Source organism: Lissotriton helveticus, chromosome 12 (assembly GCF_964261635.1).
Source record: "Lissotriton helveticus chromosome 12, aLisHel1.1, whole genome shotgun sequence".
In the NCBI taxonomy this organism is placed as follows: domain Eukaryota; kingdom Metazoa; phylum Chordata; class Amphibia; order Caudata; family Salamandridae; genus Lissotriton; species Lissotriton helveticus.
The window spans coordinates 569,702,541-569,723,724 of NC_136073.1; the positions used below are offsets into that span (position 1 = coordinate 569,702,541).

The 21,184-nt window shown below is 46.1% G+C and overlaps 1 protein-coding gene across 1 annotated transcript in view; it reads right to left on the bottom strand.

The window, feature by feature from the left end:
• DOK4 (docking protein 4) overlaps positions 1 to 21,184 on the bottom strand; it is a 184,752-nt gene that overhangs the window by 24,390 nt on the left and 139,178 nt on the right. The window contains exons 6-7 of the mRNA XM_078669221.1: positions 7,352 to 7,493; positions 134 to 257 (exon numbers count right to left, since the gene is read on the bottom strand). Of these exons, the coding sequence (XP_078525347.1) occupies positions 134 to 257; positions 7,352 to 7,493 (266 nt within the window). The remainder of the gene's footprint in view (positions 1 to 133; positions 258 to 7,351; positions 7,494 to 21,184) is intronic.

Here is a 21,184-nt window from a genome sequence, read left to right on the forward strand (position 1 = left end):
CACTATTCTTCAAAGTTCTCCTATAGGCAACACTCATACAGCGTGCCTTTCAGTTCTGCCAATCAAACCCACTTCTGCTGCTAATACAAGCTCTGCTACACCATTTTCCACAACGTTTTCTAGAGATACTCACATGCATAGCTGGAAGACTCATCAATGTTTTGGGAGCCAGTGATGTGGTGCCAGTATGCGCTGCGTGGCAACATTGTGGTTGGCGTGCAGGGGTAGGAATAGTGCTCGCTGTCCTTGGTCAGCAGCTGTGGAAGAAGCAAGCAGTTCTATGAGTATAAAGCCCTTTTTCCATCATGTGGCATTACAGGTTATACCCCACTTTAGTGTTTTTCATTGAAGTTGTGCATTGTGATCAGGGAAATGGAACATTATAAAAATCTTATCTGTCAAGTTAATATCACGTAAGTACAAAAACATCCGAAAGGATCACTCAGTTTATTTCAGTTTTGTTTCTCTTGTTTATGTGGATAGGTGTGGGAGCACAAGCGGGGCTAGAAGGGGAATGGAGAACATAAACCAACTGTAGGACAACCTTCAAGCGACTCTTGGTATTGCATTGTGTATCATTAATAACTGGAGCATACAAGAAGGGCCCATGGGATTATTCAGCACACCTTGTTGATTTCCACGGCATGGATGAAAGAACTGCATATCATGCTTGTCAAATCATCTTCATTTACTTGGCTCTTAGCAGGTTCTGTTCGTGTATTTATTTACAAGGCCTTTGCAAGCTTTATTAGCATGCATTGGAATGGGTGAACCTATATGGTATACATCTTTGGAAAGACTGAAGCATGAAAGCTTTCTTTAAAATCCTGATGCACAGCTTAGAGGAATGGGTCAAGAGCTGTGGCATTATCTTGGGATCTCCACAACGCACAAAGCCCTTGCACTGTTGGTCTGGTTTGCAATACACGGTACAGATGGACCTATGTATTGTTCATTTGTGGGTTTTTCCACATCTTCAACACCATAAACCGGAGCATTTTGTAGAAGAAGATGATCAAAAGAGGTGCCTCACGATGGCTGATACGTCATCAGTAAAATGTACAGAGACGCCTGTTCTGGCCAATCAGCAGGGTTGTCTGAGATGTCCATCAAAGATGTGTTGTGGGCATATAGCATCAATGTTCTAAGCAGTCTAAAGGTCAGCCTAGAATTTCTTCTGGTGTAAAACCGTTAGGCAACGCTGGGCATATGGCAACTAGAGATAATTAAATCCTAAAGATACAATAGCGTGCAATTCAACAGTGAAGTAAACGGACTTCCAACTCTTTAACACAGAGAGGCAGTCAGTTGGAGTTCTGGTTTGATGCCTCGCTAGATTGAGCCGTGAACATGGGGTTAGGGGTATTCAATCTTTGGTTACAAGAAAAGCCTTACCTGCTAAAGATTTGCCGACCTTTACCTATATGGTGGAAATTTGGTTTATCGTTTATATGGTCAATCTTGATGCAGTTGAAGCATTAGTCTGGTAGAGAGGGACGTATTTTAGGATCTCAGTACAACGCCACCTGACTACCTCTCAGTGGTCCTTCCAGAACTGTAAGGAGGTCACTAGCGAGAATAATTTGTTAGGGTTATTGTGTTATGTATTTATGTTTTTTCGTTTATGTATAGAATGTTGTGATATATGTCATTTCCGTGTCTAATTAATTGATTAGGTGCTATCGTCCATGTGGGTTATAATTATGTTTTGATACATTCATCAAGAATAATTATTGTGGAGAGGGTAATTAAATGTGCTCTACTCAGAAATGATCTTGTATTTATTCCTTTATACCATTTGTTATTGTATAAAACTCAGTACAAGGCGAGGCAATAAGAGTGGGACTACCACTTATATCAACTTGAAGATGTGTCCTAGCTGGATATTTAAATTGACAGTACTATGTGGCATACGCGGTCATCAGCCTACTGTTATGATTAAGATGGAACAAATCACTTCTAATGTCTAAATTTAAACCAACAAGATTAAGGAGATCACTTTTATTTTAGAATGGTGGGGATGAAAGCTGTATCTGGTAAAATCACTAGCAAGTAACCAATTTAAAATTATGGTACGCACTCACATTCGGAGATATTTTAGTTATGCAGGCCAGGCCGTCCTTCATAGTTGGTGCACTTACAGCATGTAGCTCTGGTCCATGAATCATCCATCTATACCAAACAGTGGGCTTAACTTGTGAAATTAGGAGTAACATACACAATGTTCTAAACTGGAATTCCACCACGTCTTGTGAACACTGGCATACGGGCTGACATTGTAAGGGCAGAAGGACCTGCAGGTTGTTTATGGGAGGGGCGGAGTCAATGTTTCTCAGAACCATGGAATTCCCCTCCATGGAAGATCCCGGGAAGTGGATTATTCTCACACTCTTGATTATATTTCTGCTGCCTGGCATGCATGTAGCAGTGCCAATACAGACAATGAGCTGAATGAACTAACGTGGCAAGGCTGTAAAAGCAAATGTAATATGGTGAGCAAAATACAATGCAAAATGGACTGTTTTTACAAGTTCCGGGGCTACAACATATGTTTTTGCTCCTACTGACCAGAAAAACCCCATTTCCAACATGTTTCCCAGAGCAATTTACTCTAAGTAATAGTTTGAAGGATTTGCATGGAAGAAACTTCACTCCCTTGTGCAGCAACAGACATGGAGTTGTTCAATCTGGGAGAATGCTGATGGCAAAACCTCACTGGGAAATACCACATGTTCTGGTATTGTCCCAAGATTGTTTTATCAAACGATTCCGAGCGCCGGATGTCAGAATGGGGTATAACATATGCTTTTGGCCTGACTGACCAATAAAACATCATTATCCCCCATTTCAAAATGTTTTCCCCATTCAAATTACTCCAGATAATACCCAAAGGGGTTTGCAAGGAGAAACTTCAAGATCCCTTCGCAATATTCACCTGACTTGAAATGTTAACACGGTACAATCACCGATTGACCAAATGTGTTATTTACATAGGGACTCAGAAGGATCCCATCAGTCTGTAAGTTTCTTACTTCCAAGTGTGAAGGTCTCAAATCTGGACTGTTTGCCCATGTCCAGGCTTATCCAGAGAGCCTGCAAGCAAAAAATTACCTAAAAGATTTAAGCAATCCTCTGACTTAGGAGGTAACTTTAATATGATTAGGTTTAATTAACCCCTGGTTACTCAAAGCCATCTCATAGGTTTTATTGAGCTTTAATACTTTGTTTTCTGGGGAAAAAATGTTGATGACATTAACAATTGTGGTGCCACGACAGCACATCACCCTTTTCATAAGCTCATTTTCATTCCCTGCAAGTCAATCACTCTTAAAACATTGTCAGTTTGCTAATTCTTATTGTCCTGCCTCTGATATTTCCAATTCATAAATCCCTTTACCCCCGATTACTATCTTATAAGCCTTTTAAGGGATCATGAACACTCTTCTACATTTTGGTGCTAGAAGATACCTTCGGTCATGTAGGATAAAAGACAAAGCTGTAGAGGGCAATTAGACAAAAGTGAAACTTGAGCTATTCTGCTTATTAATCTGAAACAATTATGAAGGGTTGTGGAACTTCTTATTTGCTTGAGATCAAAGAACATTTGTTTTGGCGGAAGGGACACTAAATGGCAGGTCAGATGATGGATTTTGTGTTACATTTCTAATTGTGCCACAATATCTCTGGTTGATTTAATTTCAATGGTCCTGAACAGGAGGAACGTGATAAGCCGATTGTTCAGAAGATCAATGCAACATTTGATTACAATACACTGCAGTCCTGATTTTCTCATTGTATGTTCAGTGAATCAATCAACTGTGGGACTGTCTTCCTTCTTAGTTTCTAGGTGGCAGGTGAAACCGATACATACAGACTTTCCTTTCCGCAAGTATCCAGCGCGCTTACTGATCCCAGGGCTCAGCCAGGCACAAATTGGAGAAAAGCATGATTTGATTCTGTTGTTTCTTCAGAAGAAGTTACAAAGACACACTCATGAGCCTAGTTACTCACTCCTAACTGTGCAGTCAGTACGTCGCCTCCATAGAGAAGGAATCCTCCTGCAGGTTGGGAATGTCAGACACAAATGCTCCTCACAAAGGTTCCTGATATCACTTCCCTGCTCTGACCGATTAATCACAGACTCTTTTGTTAAAGTTGATTTTTTTTGTCCTTTTTCCAGTCTGACTGACTGTTCTTCTCCCTTTCCTTGTTTTAAAGAGTGTGCATGTAAGGGAGTGTTTTACTCTCTGTCCCTGCTGAGAAGAAGGGGAATGAACCAATTTAACTAGGGTGTCCTCCAGCATTCAATGCTCGTAAAAAATAGGCATGTTTCTCAAACCGTATGTACTATATGGGCAGGGTTATCATCCATGAGACTCTAAGAGAACTATATGAAAGGATGGCACCTTCGTGGGTATGCTGGGAACTGGCATGCACGTTACAGGAGGGAGATTTAGGATGGTACTCTATGGGCAAGGGTGAACAGATGGGTATCTGATATACACTTGGCCACCCCCCCTGGCTATCGATTGGTGGGTATCAATCGTGACAACAACAAAACTGGAGGGGGCCTTGCTGTTATTCTAAAATCACATCTCAACTTGAGCGTTAAGAAACTCACTAACCTAGGGCTTATTGAAGCTATGTATTTCACGATTATGGACTCTGCCATTATTATTCTAGCCGGCATACTGGTATATAATCCCCCTACGGCCGCTACTTCCTCTCTTAACATTTTATTGCACACTATAGCTGATCTCTCCCTAAAACACTCCTATTTTACGGTGTTAGGGGATTTCAACTTACATGTGGATAATCCTTCATGTACACAAGCGTCTCTCTTAATGGAAACCTTGCAAGGATTAACTCTATCCCAATTAGTTAAGGGTCCAACACACATAGCTGTGCATACCCTGGATCTTATATTCACGAATCACCCAGGTGTTACCTCTCTTTCTGCCCTGCCCCTTACTTGGTCTGACCATTTTCTCCTTCCTTTTGAAATTACTATCCCTTCCCTTCCCCTTCCTTCTTTTCTTAATAGAGAAAATAGACGAAAATGGTCTAAAGTCACCTGTGACACCATTGACCCTTGTTTCTTTTATCAGTTTAATCCTTCTGTAGATCTTAATGAGGAAGTTGTTAGATATAATTCCGCTCTTATCTCCGCACTGGATGCTATTTCCCCTCTAGCCCCTATTATTTCCGCTAGATCTCGTCCCTCTGCTCCTTGGTTCTCTCCCACATTGCGAGAGGAAAAGAGTCGATGCAAACAGCTTGAACGTAAATGGCGGCAATCTTATGATCCCGAGGCCAAAACAGTATATAAATCTGCCTTGAATAAATTTCAAAAACTAAAACGGTCCACGATGAGAAGCTACTTCTCACAGCTAATTAAAAAGGCTGAGAATTCTACCAAAACACTCTTCAAGATAGTGAAGGATTTTGTGAATCCCCCTGCCATGAAGACCCAGAGCTCTCCCACTCAGGCTCTTTGCAATGGGCTCTCTGATTTCTTTCAGGATAACATTATCAAGCTTTCTTCCTCATTTGAACCAGCTTTATCACGCCCCTGGACTGTTGAGCCAGACTCCCAGCAATGCTCGCTGAATTTTTTTGAAGAGCTTACGCTTGATACAGCCATGAAACTAATCAGTCAGGTTAGATCAGGGTCACCATTGGATCCAGTCCCCGCCAAAGTGATGAGAAATCTTGCCACGGTTTTAACTAGTCCTCTTCTTTCCATATGGAATTCCTCTTTAACCCAGGGTCAGTTCCCTTCAGTGTGGAAACAGGCTATGCTGCTCCCCATCTTAAAAAAGCCAGATGCGGATCCCACTCAATTCTGTAACTACCGCCCGATATCCCTCCTTCCTAAACATGCCAAGATCTTGGAAAAGGTTGTTCAGAGGCAATTGGCCTATTATTTAGAAACTAACCAGCTGCTGCATGACTCCCAGTCGGGATTTAGAACCGGCTTCAGCACAGAGACCGCACTGCTGGAGGTATCGGAGACGATTCGGGAGTGTGTGGACAGGGGTGAGGAGGCCATGTTGGTCCTCCTCTACCTGTCCGCCGCTTTCGATACGGTGTCCCATGACATACTACTGGATCGTCTGCAGCGGCTGGGTATCGGAGGCACTGTACTGACCTGGATTAAATCGTTCCTCACAGGGAGGACTCAGAAGGTACTTCTTCGATCCTTTGAATCGGAGGACAAACCTCTCCTGTGTGGAGTTCCCCAGGGCTCGGCTTTGAGCCCTCTTTTGTTTAATGTTTACTTAGGCCCGCTTGCCAGGGTAGTTGAGTCATGGGGGGTCAGGGTGGTCTCTTATGCTGATGATACTCAGCTTGGTTTCTCTTTTAGAGACCACTCTGACTCCCACTTTTCCAACTTTCGCAACTGCCTTGGTAACATTTGCTCTTGGATGGCTTCCAACCATCTTGTTTTGAATACTGACAAAACGGAGGTTCTTTTCTTTAGCCAAAAATCTGCCCCTCCCGCCACCCTGTGGTGGCCTACCGTTCTGAACCCCCCTCCAAATCCAGTCCAGTCAGCTCGTAATCTGGGCTTCCTATTTGATAACTCCATGTCCTGTAAAGCCCAGGTCAATAAAGTTACTTCTGCCTGCTTCGGCAAATTGCCATGATCAGGAAGATCTTTCCCTATCTCCCTTTGGACTCTCGCAAGACTGTTGTCCATGCCCTGATCACGGCACATTTAGACTATGCCAACAGTCTTTATGCCGGCGCCCCCCTCTACCTTATTGAAAGGTTACAAGTTGTTCAGAATGCGGCGGCTAGACTTATTGGAAATATCCCTGTTCGTAACTCTGTAGCAGCTTATCGGAAAGAACTGCACTGGCTCCCCATCTCCCGTCGCATTCAGTTTAAAGTTCTGATCCTTGCCTTTCGTGCTATTAACGGATCTGGCCTGGCTTATTTGAGTAAAAGACTCAAACTATCTGTGTCTGTCAGATCATTGAGATCAAACAGCCTACGTCTCTTGGTGGTACCCAGATTTCGTCGCGCCAAGAGTGGGGGCAGAACGTTTGGAGTGGCTGCTGCCAAGTTCTGGAACAGCCTCCCTCTGGACCTTAGGTTCATTGAGTCAGAGCAAGTATTCCGCCGCAAACTCAAGACCTGGCTGTTTACTAGCCCTTAAAACAACTCTCTTTGGGTATGTACTTCGTAGCTCTGTGTTATGATTGACACGTACCGGTAGTTCCGTTTCTTGATTGACATGTACTCTGTAGCGCCGGGACACCCCCTTTGGGGGTAGCTGCGCGCTTTATAAGCTTCTTAAATAAATAAATAAATAAATAAATAAATAAATAGATCTGACACTCACCCGGGCATTCTTTTCCATCTCCAGCAGGACACGTTTGTGCTGTTCAGCGATGGCCAAGGTGGCGCTGTGAACGCGCTGGTAGATCTGCTCACCGTCCTGGGTCTGAAATGTGTATAGCCCCTCTGTCGCATCACACATTCGGCTGAAGAGTAGAAGATAAAACCAAATTGAAATAAGGCAAAACGTGCATCAGAAATAGCTGATATAGGCAACCAAAAAAACAGAAGTTCCTAATTTAAAATTCAAGAAGGTTAGTGAATGGAATCACTTTCATATCCTGGTTGAGGAGCAAAAAAGATCCAATGAGAAATGCGTTCTTCATTAATTATTAAGAATGTTGTCTGAATCCTGGGGTAGAGAGGTCGGCACTTAAAAAAAAAAAAGACTTTATTGTTTTTATTAAGATTACGCAGAAGAAGTAAAAAAACACATTGGTATGCAGTTACATCATCTCGTCAGATCCACCATCAATATTTGTTTGGCACAATTAACAATCATCCCTTGCTGTCATAGTTCTTACACGTTTCCTTAATCCCCCTCACATTTATCCCCGCAATACTGTACAACTGATGACCATCCCCAGTTCCACCTTAAGGCTCTGCCCTCTCGTACAATTCCTGAAACTGACACTCACTATCTATGAACCTTGTTCTGAGGCCTGCTGATGGAGGTATTACCTTAGAGGCTGCCATATGTCTTTCGGGGTGATGTGGGTGGCTGCAGCTCCGCATATAGCTAGCTCGTGGTATTGCAGTATGTCATGCTTTTAATCCAACTTTTAATTGTGGGCTTCTGCCTGGTGCCCTAGCAGGTTACTATTTCGCGTTTCGCTGGAAGCACTGCCTCTGCTAGAAATCTACGATTACTCTTAGGCAACATGTCCACATATCCCATCAATGCCAGCAGTGGGGGGGGGGCCAGTTTCAACCCCGTCATCTGTTGGATTGTACCAAATATGTCCTTCCAGTAGGTAGTTAGTATACTACATGTCCATCATGTCATATGTGTAAAAGATGCCGCTAGCGTGTTGCACTTAGGACGTCTCGTGAATTTTGTGCTATTTATCCGGACCATCTGTTGTGGTGTGGTGTGGTGTGGTGTAACATAACCCCGTCTTAGTATCTTAACTTATCTTAACTTAAAGTGTCTGTCTGTGATTCCACGAGGCAAGCTTAGTTTGTGCACAACTTCCCTTCCACACCTTCAGTGAGTGGTTGCCCTAGATCTACTGACCAAGCATCTCTAACTTTGGTGTCATGTTCCCGCATCAGTGCTAGACATGCCTTGTACAGTCGAGGCGTAACATGCTCTCCGCTACTATCTGTGATTATTAATGTGAGCGGTGCGAACTCCACAGGTTCTATAGGGTAAGATGAAAGTACATCTCTCAGTGTGTTCTGTATACGGGCCAGTAAAAACTGATCCATAAAAGTGGCTGATGAGAAACGGGAATCCTCAGATCGAATGAATATATGACCACTTGGAAACAGATCTCCTATAGTGTTTAACCCAGGTTGAACCAGGGTGCGCCTAGTAAGTGCTTCCAATGTCGGAGGCAACCACGGGTTAGCTAAAATTGGCAGAGCTGATAAATATGGTGTGTCCCCCCCCCCGTCTTCCTGAGGAGCTTTTGCCATGCCCAACAGGTAGTGGACAATGTTTGTATATCATGTGGATCGGGTGGGATCTCCTTAGGTAAGAGCAGATTCAGTGGGGTTGGGTGAGCTTGTTCTCTTTCCCGTTTAGTGTATGATATTCCTGCGTCCGGGTGGTACCAGTGGTGAGCATAGCCACACTGCGGCACAAGGTAGTACAGCTGCAGATCTGGTACCCCAAAGCCCCCCCTATCATAGGGAAGAGTGAGCGTGTCCCAGTTCACTCTAGGTTGCTTTCCCCCTTACCAATTTTGTCCAATGCATGCGGAGCTGTTTAAAAAAGGCGTTTATAAGTGGAATGGGTTTGTTTGAAAACAGGTAAAGCAGACGGGGTAGCTCCACCATTTTAATATAAGCTATCCGCCCAACCATTGATAGCGGTAGCTTGACCCATCATTTCACCTGTGCTTGTTGGTGGTCCATCGCTGGGCCATAATTAAGGCGCAGCACTTGTTATTTGTCTCTGTGCAAGTGAATTCCTAAATATTTTGTCTCAGCTTCACACCAATGTAGTGGGAATTCTCCGCACGAGCAGTCTCGTACATCCGTCAGGGAGAACACCTCTGATTTGCCCCAATTAATGTGGAGACCGGATAGGGCTTCAAATCTCATTAGCTTCACTAGTAGCGGCTGGAGGTTGACCTCTGGTGTTCTGACGTATAGCACCACATCACCCGCTTATAAAGTCACTAATACTGGGCCATGTTTGAACTGGAGGCCTCTATGCAAGTGGTCCTTCTGGAAATACCGTATGAAGGGGTTCATTGCTATTATGAACAGCAACGGCGACAAAGAGCATCCCTGCTGGTGCTCTAGTTATGGAGAAGGGCCCTGTGATTGTACCATTAAATCGGATACGAGCGGAAGGTGCAGTATATAATAACATAATCAAGTCAGCGTAGCCCTTCGGAATGCCCATCTTAGCCAGCACTGTGTGTAGGAAAGGACACTCCACTGAATCAAAAGCCTTTTTGGGGGTCTAAAAAATGCTGCTACTGCAGGGATGGCCGGATTTATTCTATTAACTACAGAGAAAATGGTTCTTACTTTTAATGCTGTAGACCTAGGTCTAATGAATCCGGTTAGCGCTGGCGCGATGATCTGTTCCATAAGCAAGGACAATCTAGTCGCCAACATCTTTGCTAAAATTTTGTAATCGAAGTTAAGTAACGAAAGCGATCGATATGAGCCGCACTTGTCGGTGTCTTTGCAGGGTTTTGGTAACAGGAGCAGGACTGCTTCTCTAAACGAGGGAGGAAGTATTCCTTCTTCTAGCGCTTCTGCATATACCTCTAGGAGGTGGGGGGCCAAAAGGCTCTTATAAGCTTTGTAAAAGGCCCCGGAAAAGCAGTCGAGACCCGGGACCTTGGAGCCATCCATGGCCTCAATAGCCTGTTCTATCTCGTTGGTTGAGAATGGTTCACTTAAAAAATGTCTATGCGCGTCGTGAAGCCAAACCATAGCTATCTCCCTTAAGTACTCCTGAATCTTGTCTGAGCTGGCAGTTGCTCCTGCGGGATGGCGGTCTATATAGTATTGCAATAATGTCTGCCCAAGGCAGTCGTGCCCATTGACACCGTTCCGTCTTGCTCCTGGAGTTTAGTAAAGTAACTCTGGTTATAATGTGGTCGAAGTAGTCGCGCAAGCATGGAACCCGGCCTTTCCCCTTTTCCATACCTACCGGCTTTCGCATATTTCCCCAGGTAGTGTGCCTCCCGTTCTGCTTCTTCAGTATGAGTAGTGGAGTAGTGTGGCTCACTGGTTAGAGGCGGCAGGCCTGAGAGCAGAAGTCAGCCTGGGACCAGGGTTCAATTCCCGACGCGGCAGGGTCGTGGACCTTGGTCAGCGGACTCGATAATTCTCGCTTCGGTGCTTACTCTAATCAGGGGTTCCACTCGGCAACTCTGGGCATTAGCTTGCCTAATCTCCACAACGGCCCCACCAATTCCGGGGATGCCTGGCTCCACCTTGGGGACTCCCAGCAAGGGACCATCCCACAGGGAAAGCCAGGACGGGTTCCCCAGAGTTATACAGCGCCGGGACGCCCCGTTGCTGGGGCAGCTGTGCGCTTTACAAGTATACTACATTTACATTTACATTTATATTCTGCTAATAAGAGTGCCCTGCGGTGCATATATGGTGCATTATCTCAGGATGTCCCTGCCATATTTATTCTGTCTAGTTTAGCTAGTTCTTCCGTCAGTCTAGCAAGGCTACATCCCAGGTCTCTCAGCACCCCCATGTGTGTGGAGATGTATATCCCCTGATACATGCTTTAAAGGCCTCCCATAAAACACTCTGTGTGGAGACCGTCCCTGTGTTATGGGCGAATTATTCCACTATGGCTGTGTGCAGTTCCTCTCTGAAAACTGTGTCTCTCAGCGCCATAGAGAGGAACCTCCACTGCTTCTCAAACCCTCCCTCACCCGGTACTTGAAGTGAGAGGAGCACTGAGGAGTGGTCTGATAATGTGCGGGGTAAGTGTGCCACTGCTTGTACCCATGGGATAGTCGGTCCTGATACTAACCAATAGTCTAGCCTTGTCCATGTATTGCATTGTTGTGCATAATGTGAATATTCCATGCTCTGAAGGTTAAGGTGTTGCCATGCGTCCCTTAATTCCCAATTATGGCAGAGTTCTGTCAGTTGATAACCAAAAGAAGACGGCCAGGAGCATTTGCTGTCTGACGTGTGTGATGTACTGGCACCTCAAAGGTTTGTTAATAAAACCCTCACACACCAACCTTTGCCCCGGGGAGTCCGCACTAGGTGATTCGGCGAGATCCTTTGCAACACAAATTGTGATTTAACAGAGGCCACTTATCTTTGCCCATACCCCCGGGACAAGATTAGATATCATAATCCTGGACAAATGTATTCTACATTTTGAGGAGGACGATAAAACGGTCAGTCCTCTATGCATGCAAAGAAAACAAGTTACTTACCTGTAACTTTAGTTCTCCAGTATTGGAATCTTTCATAGATTCACATGCCTGAATCACTCCCCGTCGTCGAGACGGGAGTCTCCGGTATATAAAAAAGCAGTGCTTAGTAGTATAGCAAACTGAAAAGAGGCCTAGGCCCATTTCTCTTTTGCAACCCATAGCCTTTGTTATGTAAAAAAGGCCCAAACCTTTCCCTGAACCAATCAGAGCTCCTCACCCTCTAGAACACTCCTGAGAGAACCTTCTGCCCCACAGATTTTTCGCGCACTTGTGCATATAACACACTTCTTGTGCTAAATCCGAGGTGAGCCTCTCAGGGGAGGAGGGTGGGTGCATGTGAATCTATGAAAGATTCCAATACTGGAGAACTAAAGTTACAGGTAAGTAACTTGTTTTCTTACTCCAGTATTGGAACTTTCATAGATTCACATGCCTGAATCAGAATAGCGAGCAGTGAAAAAACAAAGCACATTTTCCTGATACATTACATAATCGTGCAATTCCATTAGAAAATGAAGCATAATCTCTTATACATATATACATACTTTTATAAAATGTGACTTTGTAAACAAGAGAAATCATGTATGGAGGGATGCAAGAAAGGCTCACCGTTACTGGATGATATTCTGCAGTACCGCCTCTCCCACCGCCGCATCCGATTCTGCGGCTGCCTCCAAGCAGTAGTACCTGGTGAAGGTGTGCGTAGATGCCCAGGTTGCTGCTCTGCAGATATCCTGGATTGGCACTCCTCGAAACAGAGCAGTGGATGTAGCCACCGCCCTCGTGGAATGGGCACGGACTCATGCATTCAACGGCTTTCCAGCAGCTTGATGACAGTAGACAATTGCACTGGAAATCCATTTGGTAATTCCCCTCTTCGACAGTGGGAAACCTTTCCTGGGTGCGCTGAAGGCGACGAATAACTGAGAAGACTTGCGAAACGCCTGAGTTTCTTTCAAGTAAAATTTCACACATCTCTAAACGTCCAGCGAGTGCAATACTCGTTCTGCCGCTGTCGATGGATGAGGAAAGAAACGTTTCCACACCAATGGTTCGTTCAAATGAAAATCAGTTGGCACCTTCGGAATGAACTTCGGGTTTGTCCTGAGAATCATTCTATCCTCCTGAAACTGTAAGAAAGGCTCCTGAATCGTGAGCGCTTGTAGTTCACCTACTCTTCTTGCTGAAGTCCATGCAATGAGAAGAGCCACTTTCCAGGACAAGAACTTCAGGTCTTCCCTATGTATCGGTTCAAACTGTGGTTTCATCAATTGAGAAAGTACAACATTCAGATTCCATAATGGTGGTGGAGGCTTTACTGGAGGAAAAACTCTGAATATCCCCCTCCATAAATTGTTTGATAATCCTTGAGGACCATAAAGATGGGCCTGACGATGACCTCCTGTAGCGGGATAACGCAGCCAAATGCCCCTTGATGGAGGCGTGTGCTAATCGTGACTTTGCTAACGGCAGAATGTAAGGTATAATTTGATGAGGTGCAGCAGTAAGAGGGTGAACATCATGTCTCTTACACCACAGACAAAACCTCTTCCATGTCATCCTGTAGGTTTTGTTGGTACTCTCCGCTCTGGCCTTGGACAGGATCTCCCTACATTCGTGTGAGATGTTCAGATGGCTAAACTCACAGTGTTCAGGAGAAAGGCTGCTAATCGCAAGGATTTCGGGTCCGGATGGAGCACCTGCCCCTTGGACGTTGTCAGAAGCGATGGAATAAGGCGCAACCGAATTGGACGGTCCTCCGACAACAGCAGCAGCAGTTCCGTGAACCAGTGTTGTCTGGGCCACCACGGGGCTACTAGGATCAGCCTGCACGGCTCTTTCTTGATCTTCACCAGTACGCGGGGGGGAAAGGAATTGGAGGAAAACCATAGGCAAAGATGCCGGACCATGCCATGGAAAACTCATTCCCTCAAGATCCCTGTTGGGGAAGCCAGCTTGCGAAGTACTGGCATTTTCTGTTTTCTCTTGTAGCGAAGAGGTCCACTATCGGTGTTCCCCATCTTCGAAAGACGCTGTCCAGGATCCCCTAGTCTAGCTCCCATTCGTGGCAGGACAATGTTAGCCTGCTGAAAGTATCCACCTTGACGTTTTGTACCCCGGGAGGTGTTCTGCTGCCAATGATATTCCTTGCTGAAGAGCCCATTCCCCTATCTCCTGGGCTTCCTGAGACAGGGGGAGAGATCTCGTTCCCCCTTGCTTGTTCACATAATGCATCGCCGTAGTGTTGTCTGTTCTTACCAACACCGGCGAACCTCTTATCCTTGGCAGAAAAGCCAGTAATGCCAAGCGGATCGCTCTGAGCTCCAGCAGATTTATGTGTAACTGCTGCTCCTGTGCCTTCCAACGACCGCTGACTTGAAGGTCCTGAAGGAAAGCTCTCCATCCTTCTAACGACGCATCCGTCGTTACCACTAGCGGAGTCGCTCTTGCCAGAAACGTCAGTCCTTGAGACACATTGGCTTTTTGTGTCCACCACTTTGCTGCCTATATCATCACTGGTGTCACCCTTATTGTATCGTCGAAAGATCCCTCCGCCTGATGCCATTGGAGATCGATCTGTTCCTGCCATGGTCTCATCCTTAGCCTGTAGCAAGGTACCAGGGGAATACAAGAGGACATCGTGCCCAGCAAGGATTTGTACCTGCGGACTGAAAGAGACTTTCTTTTTACCAACTCTTGGAAGAGGGACACCATCCTCAGTTGTCTTTCCTCGGATGGGAAACGCTTTGTTGCATTCTGTGTCCAATACTGCCCCCAGAAATGTCGCTGGAGTCAGACACTATATAAAGATTAATGGTCCTGGGGCTACTACCAATCGAAGATACAGTCTAAAGGAAGGATGAAGGGGATGTGAAAATAAGCATCCTGTAAGTCTAGAGTGGTAATATGATCCCCTGGGTTTAAGAGTAGCCGAATGTCTAGGGACAGCATTTGGAAAAATTGCTTCTTACGGTAAGTATTTCGAAATCTCAGGCCTAAAATAGGGCGCTATTGCAGGGCATTCTTCCGAACTGGGAAGAAAAACAGGAGTAAAAAACCTTTTTGTTTTTGGAAGATCGGCACCAGTTCTATTGCTCCCTTTCGGAGCATTGTCCGAATCTCCAAACGCATCTGAGATAGATGCTTTTAGTCTCTTGACTTGTCTGCAGTGTTGGAAGGAGGGAATTGAAGAAAACTGAAGAGTGTGTGAATTTTAGTATATTGAAGGCCCATCTGTCTGTTATTTTCTGTCAATAATATAGATGGGAAGCAACTCTCCCACCCATGGAACTCGTGGAGAGGAAAAGCAACATGCAGCCAGATCCCTGAGGTTGTCATTGTCTTTTACCAATGTTTTTTCCCTTGACAACCTCCTCGTCCTCTAGGAGCAGACTTTGTATAGTTCCTTGTTTGTTGTACCTCCTATTGTTGACAATATGGTTATGATGATGAGGAATAAAAGTGGTTATCTTCCCTTGTTGATAACTCCCTTTGTAGGATGACTGGCCTCTTTCCCAGTCGCCTCGGAAAGGCACCTAACAGTATCATAGTGTACCCAGGGTATTTGTAGTATCTGTATCTCCTTTGATACCTTGAAATGCCTCATCCACTTGTTTCCCAATAAATCTTCTCCATGGAAGGGGAGATTCAGGATCCTAATTTTGGACTTCTGGTCTTAAGGCAGTCGACCTTAACCACCTCTGACTCATTAGCACCATCGCTCGCCTCATGTCTAATGTTCTCTGGGAAGAGGTCCATGTTAGGCGCCATATTGCACCATATATGCCTGTATTAACTGCCCAGAATAGCAAGGGCATTATCTGCTTTGCCTAAGAGAACAGACATGGATGAGAATCTCTGCCTAACGTTGTCCAAGCATCTCCCCTCCCTGTTAGGAGGTGTTGATATAGGCGCAGAGGGATTCTTAGATTCCTGTTGCGCCACTTGCTAAAACACGAAATGACATTCTGGATGGTTTTGAATGGCTACATGAAATCGTATAAGAAGTAATCCGTTCGTATTGTCGACATAGGAAGCTAGAATCTCTCGCAGCTGTTTCCATTATATTATGGAATCTGCGGAGAATCCACCAGTCCTGGTGAGGGAGATGCCGGAGATGGATTCAAGTAATCATCCCATTTTTTGTTGGGATCTGTTATTTCTCCCTCTTCCTGGTCAGCATCATCTGTGGTGACCGGATTCTGGTGGTGTACTAATCGAGGAGTTGCCAGCCTAACTTCTTGTTGTGGTTCCCTGTTTCTAACTGGAGTTGTAGGGATGGGATTTCCTGAGCAGCTGGTGCCGGCGGAAACCTCTTTCCATAGTCTGCCAGCATAAACTGCAGATCTATCATCATGAAGCATGGCATTCCAACCATTCCTTCCTGGCACTCATGGCGATAGTGCTGTTGCTGAGGATATTGGCACTCCCCATATCACTCCTCATAGTCCTTCTCCTCATACTTCACATGTAATTGTGAGGGACTACTAGCGTATCCAAAAGGTTCTTTTCCTATGAATCCTGCTCTTGAAGCAGTTGCTGATGATTTCTAATCTTGGAATTTTCCTCGACGAGCCCGTTGAGGAGATTGTCATCGTCGACACCAGGTATAGAGAGCTATCCGTCGTCGACGACAGTCCCCGTTGATGGTGACCTCATCCTCGACATAGTCGCTGTTGTTGTCACCGTCGTCGACCGACCATCGTCATAGATGACCACCGTCATCGACCACCGTCGTCGACGACCACCGTCGTAGATGACCATCGTAGACGACCACCATCGTAGACGACCACCGTCGTCAACCCACCGTTGTCGACCACCATCGTCGACGGTCATCGCAGACGACCACGTCGTCGACCACCGTCGTCGACGACCACCATCGTAGACGACCACCGTCGTCGACGACCACCCTCGTCGACGGCCATCGTACACAGCCATCGTAGACGACCACCGTCGACGACGACCAACGTAGACGACCACCGTCGTAGAGGACCACCGTCGTAGACGATGCTGTCGTAGACGATGCCGTCGTAGACTATGCCGCCGTCGACGGAGAGGCTGCCTTAGTCTTTACCTCAGAGGTATAAAAGACTGCTTCCTGAAGGGTTCTTTGGCCAGAGGAAGTGATTTTGACGGCTCAGAAGTCGTCTTTTTAACATAATCTTTCCCCAAAAGCATGTCCTTTCTTCTCCTTTTCCACAGAGTGAGTAGATTTTGAAGGACTGCACCCAGAAGACCCATGAGTGGTCTTTTTGAGGGCCTTCTCAGGACGTTCCCCTGAGGAATGAGTTTGAGGAGATTTTTATCTCTTATGAGATCTCCTAGATGTTGAGGACGCCGCCTCATCACTGTCACTGGGGAAAACCTCCTTTCTGGCCTTAGCGTTTGACACCCTTTAAAAAACTTATTTGAAGATAATCCATAGTAGAACAGAATCCAGAAGAATTCCTAAGAACCAAGTTCTTTAAAGAAGTTAAAAAACACAGAGTTTGAGCAGAGCTCAAAGGAGACTCCCTAGCACAACGTGCGGTAGAAAAATCTGAGGGGCAGAAGGTTCTCTCAGGAGTGTTCTAGAGGGTGAGGAGCTCTGATTGGTTCAGGGAAAAGTTTGGGCCTTTTTTACATAACAAAGGCTATGGGTTGCAAAAGGGAAATGGGCCTAGGCCTCTTTTCAGTTTGCTATACTACTAAGCACTGCTTTTTTATATACCGGAGACTCCCGTCTCGACGACGGGGAGTGATTCAGGCATGTGAATCTATGAAAGTTCCAATACTGGAGTAAACACTCCTGAGCACGAGTGTTAAATATGCTATTCACGTGGTAAAGTTTTTGCCACCCACTATTTCTCACTTATACTCACTGTTTTGGAGAAGTCCTGAAGAAAGCCCACCCTATTTTTTCCTCCGGGCTGAAACATGTCGACCATCTGATAATATATACAGCTACACATAGTACCTGGAATATATTGTCCACTCTCTGAAGATTTTTTAATCATACCCCAGTGCTCCAAGAATAAAGTACCAAGGAAGTATTCTGGAGGTATCTTTAATAGTAATCTCACTCACATAATCACACATCACATTACCTCAAATACCCGCTCCACTGTAATCAGGTGTTGCAGCACAGCCAGGTAGCATTCGGCTACCTGGCTGGGACCCGATGATGAAGCATGACACCAACCAGGTTGGTGTGTGAGGGTTTTATTAACAAACCTTTGAGGTGCCAGTACATCACACACGTCAGACAGCAAATGCTCCTGGCCGTCTTCTTTTGGTTATCATTAAATAGTTAGGGACTCGGACGCCCGTCTCATAGACCTAACTCTCTACCTTTGGTTTTGAAAAGAGTTCTGTCAGTACCATATGGGAGAGGGGTTTATTAACTGGGGAGGCAGCAGTGCTGTCTAATCTGGGTTCTAACAGGATGTTCAAGTCCTCTCCTAGGAGAATATGATCGCCTCCAGAGTATCTAGCTGCGACTGTATCTGTTCATAAAAGGCTGGGTCATCTGTATTTGGGGAGTAAACATTATCTAGTATAACCTTGTGTCCCGCAAGAGTTTCTGTTACTAGGATGAAGCGCCCTTCCGGGTCCGTGAGCATGGCTTTGTGTACAAAGGGCAATTGTTTATTAATTAGTATTGCTACCCCTTGAACATATGTAGTTCAAGAAGAACCTATGGGGGCCCCAAGCAGAGGCGAACTTGGGCAGTGCGGCAGGTGATAAGTGTGTTTCTTGAAAATAAACAATGTCAGCGTTATGCTGCCTTGCATATTGGAGCACTACTCTGCATTTATTGTGATTGTTAAGGCCTTGTACATTTTATGTCATCAGGGCGATTTTCGTGTTACAGCGTATTTCTACCTTATGTGCCATCGTGGTTGTTCTAAAATGCTATACCTGGTCTGTATGTCATTGATGGTGCATAAGCCTGTCAATTGTACTAGCGAAACTGCATCTTTTAACATTCTAAACATTTCTATCCCATCCCCTCACCCCCACCTAGTGGCTGCCCACCAGGTGCTGTCCCTATATTCCCTAAGATCAACTGTTGATTCATACAACGCCAACGAGGCAAACTTCTCCATTCCAATACCATTGTGAACCCACAGGGGTAGTGGCAACGCCACGTGGGTGCCCTGTGCACTAGCATTAGTCTGATACATTAGTCCTTCTTTAAATCCCATCTGCTCGCTCAGCCTCGCTTGTCGAATCCGCGGTTCACTCCAGTTGCCTTTATCTCAAGTCTATGTCCACTTACGCCCCTCACAGCTCCTCAATCAATTCCGCCAACCATACTCTTTAACTGGCTGTGAACAAGTCTGCACTCGTGCCCAATTGGGCTCCTTGAGACGCTCCACCAGGGGAATTGCCACCGGGCAATTCGCTTGTCCCCACGTGCTGCTTACGGAAGTGTTGGATGTCTTCAGGGTTGTCAAATATTTCCGTCTTCCCATTCTCATCGACTTTGAGTCGCACAGGGTATAACATCCCATAGCGCAGTCCTAGTTTCCTCACTGCAGCCTTTGCTCCAGCAAACTTGCGCCTGGCATCTTGCACCAATGCAGTCAAATCTGGGTATATTGAGACAGTTGATCCCTGCCAGGTCAAGTTCCCTGCTTCTCTGGCGAGTCGCAGTGTTGTGTCCCTATCCTTGAAGCTTAGAAGTCTTGCCATTATGGGCCTTGGGGCCATCCAGGGTTGGGTCGTGGCCCCAATGTTCTATGTGCTCACTCCACTACAAACGTGTTTGTGAATTGTTCGGACCCAAACAGATTAATCAGTAGGCGCTCAACCAACTGGTCTAATCTCCTGGTGTTGGTGGATTCAGGAATTCCCATTATGCGCACGTTACTGTGGCGATTCCTGGCTTCTAAATCTTTGTTCTTGGCGGCGGCTGTCTTCATGATACGCTTAAGAAGCTCCACTCGCTTCATGGTCTGGGAAGCACCATCTTCTAAGTCCGATATACGCCCTTCCGCTGTGTCCAGGCAGGTTTTTATGGCGATCTATACGTTTCCCCAGCCCGTCCAACCGTTTATCCAGTGCATCGAACCTAGTGTCTAGCACCTTAAACCACGTGCGCAATTCCATTTGGAGTGCAGTGGTATCCGGGGGCGCATCTCCTCCTGTTGCGCCAGTGGACCCTTCTCCTGCCATTCCGGTAGCTTACCTACCCTCCTGGGTCTTAGGCGCTTCAAACTGCAGTTGTCGCTTCTTATAGATCTTTGCGCATCTCCCCTCACGGGCAATTGTTAGTGCACGGATTCTGCGTGTGTCCCCTCTGCTGTATTAGGCTTCTGCCCAGCTGTTGGTGTAATGACAAGTCTTTCTTACTGGGGAGTTCACTGGTGGATTTTGCTTGGAAAAGGACGTGTGCAGTTCACAATTCTGACAGTGGCTTTCTAATGTGCGACTCTTTTAACTCGCTACTTATGCATCGCGACTGAGACACGTTCTCTCTTCAGGATAATGTGTAGCCTTCGCAGTTTTCTCCACCTTGTTCTAAGTCAGGGGGGCCACCCACTGTATGTTCCTCAGTGTTCGAGTAGTGGCCGTGTTTCTTATCGTTTGCAATTCCAGTGGCTTCCATCCTGTCTCACTGGCGGCGGCTCGCTCTTCCACTCAGGTTACTTTTAGCCTCATAGAACCCCCCACTCAGACCATATTCAGGGGCCCTCACACTGTATGCGCCTCATTAGATGGGTTTTGGCAGTGTCCTTAATATATATGATGCTGTTCTATGCTGCACCGTCTCACAGCCTGAGTTGCGCTCTCCCCCTAAGTTGATTTACCTCCCGTGGTCTGTTCCATCCCGGTTTCTGGAAAGGGGAGAGCTCTGGTGAGGGAGTCATGTTTTAGATATCGCGCCTGCCGGGGGCTCCCTGGACTCAGCAGTCGTGTTGTACCTCTTTGCGTCCCCGTGGCCCCAGTTCTGTCCTGCATTCAGGCGCCTGCTGCTTTGCCCCGCGGTGCCTCCATGGGATCAGCCACACGAGTCGATCAACCGGGGAGACCGTGCTGATGAAGGAGGTCGCTATTCCCGCTGGGCCAGCTTCTCTAGGTGGAACGCCACTACTGCACTCCCACGTCACGAGCGGGTGAAGTTCCCGGGTCCTGGGCCGCACTGGTGTTCCACTCCATAACTGCAAGCTGCAGGGGTAAGGAGGGGCGCCGCCTACTTGTAAAGGTTGCTGCTGTCCTGGCGACTCACATTCGGCACTGCGACTCCC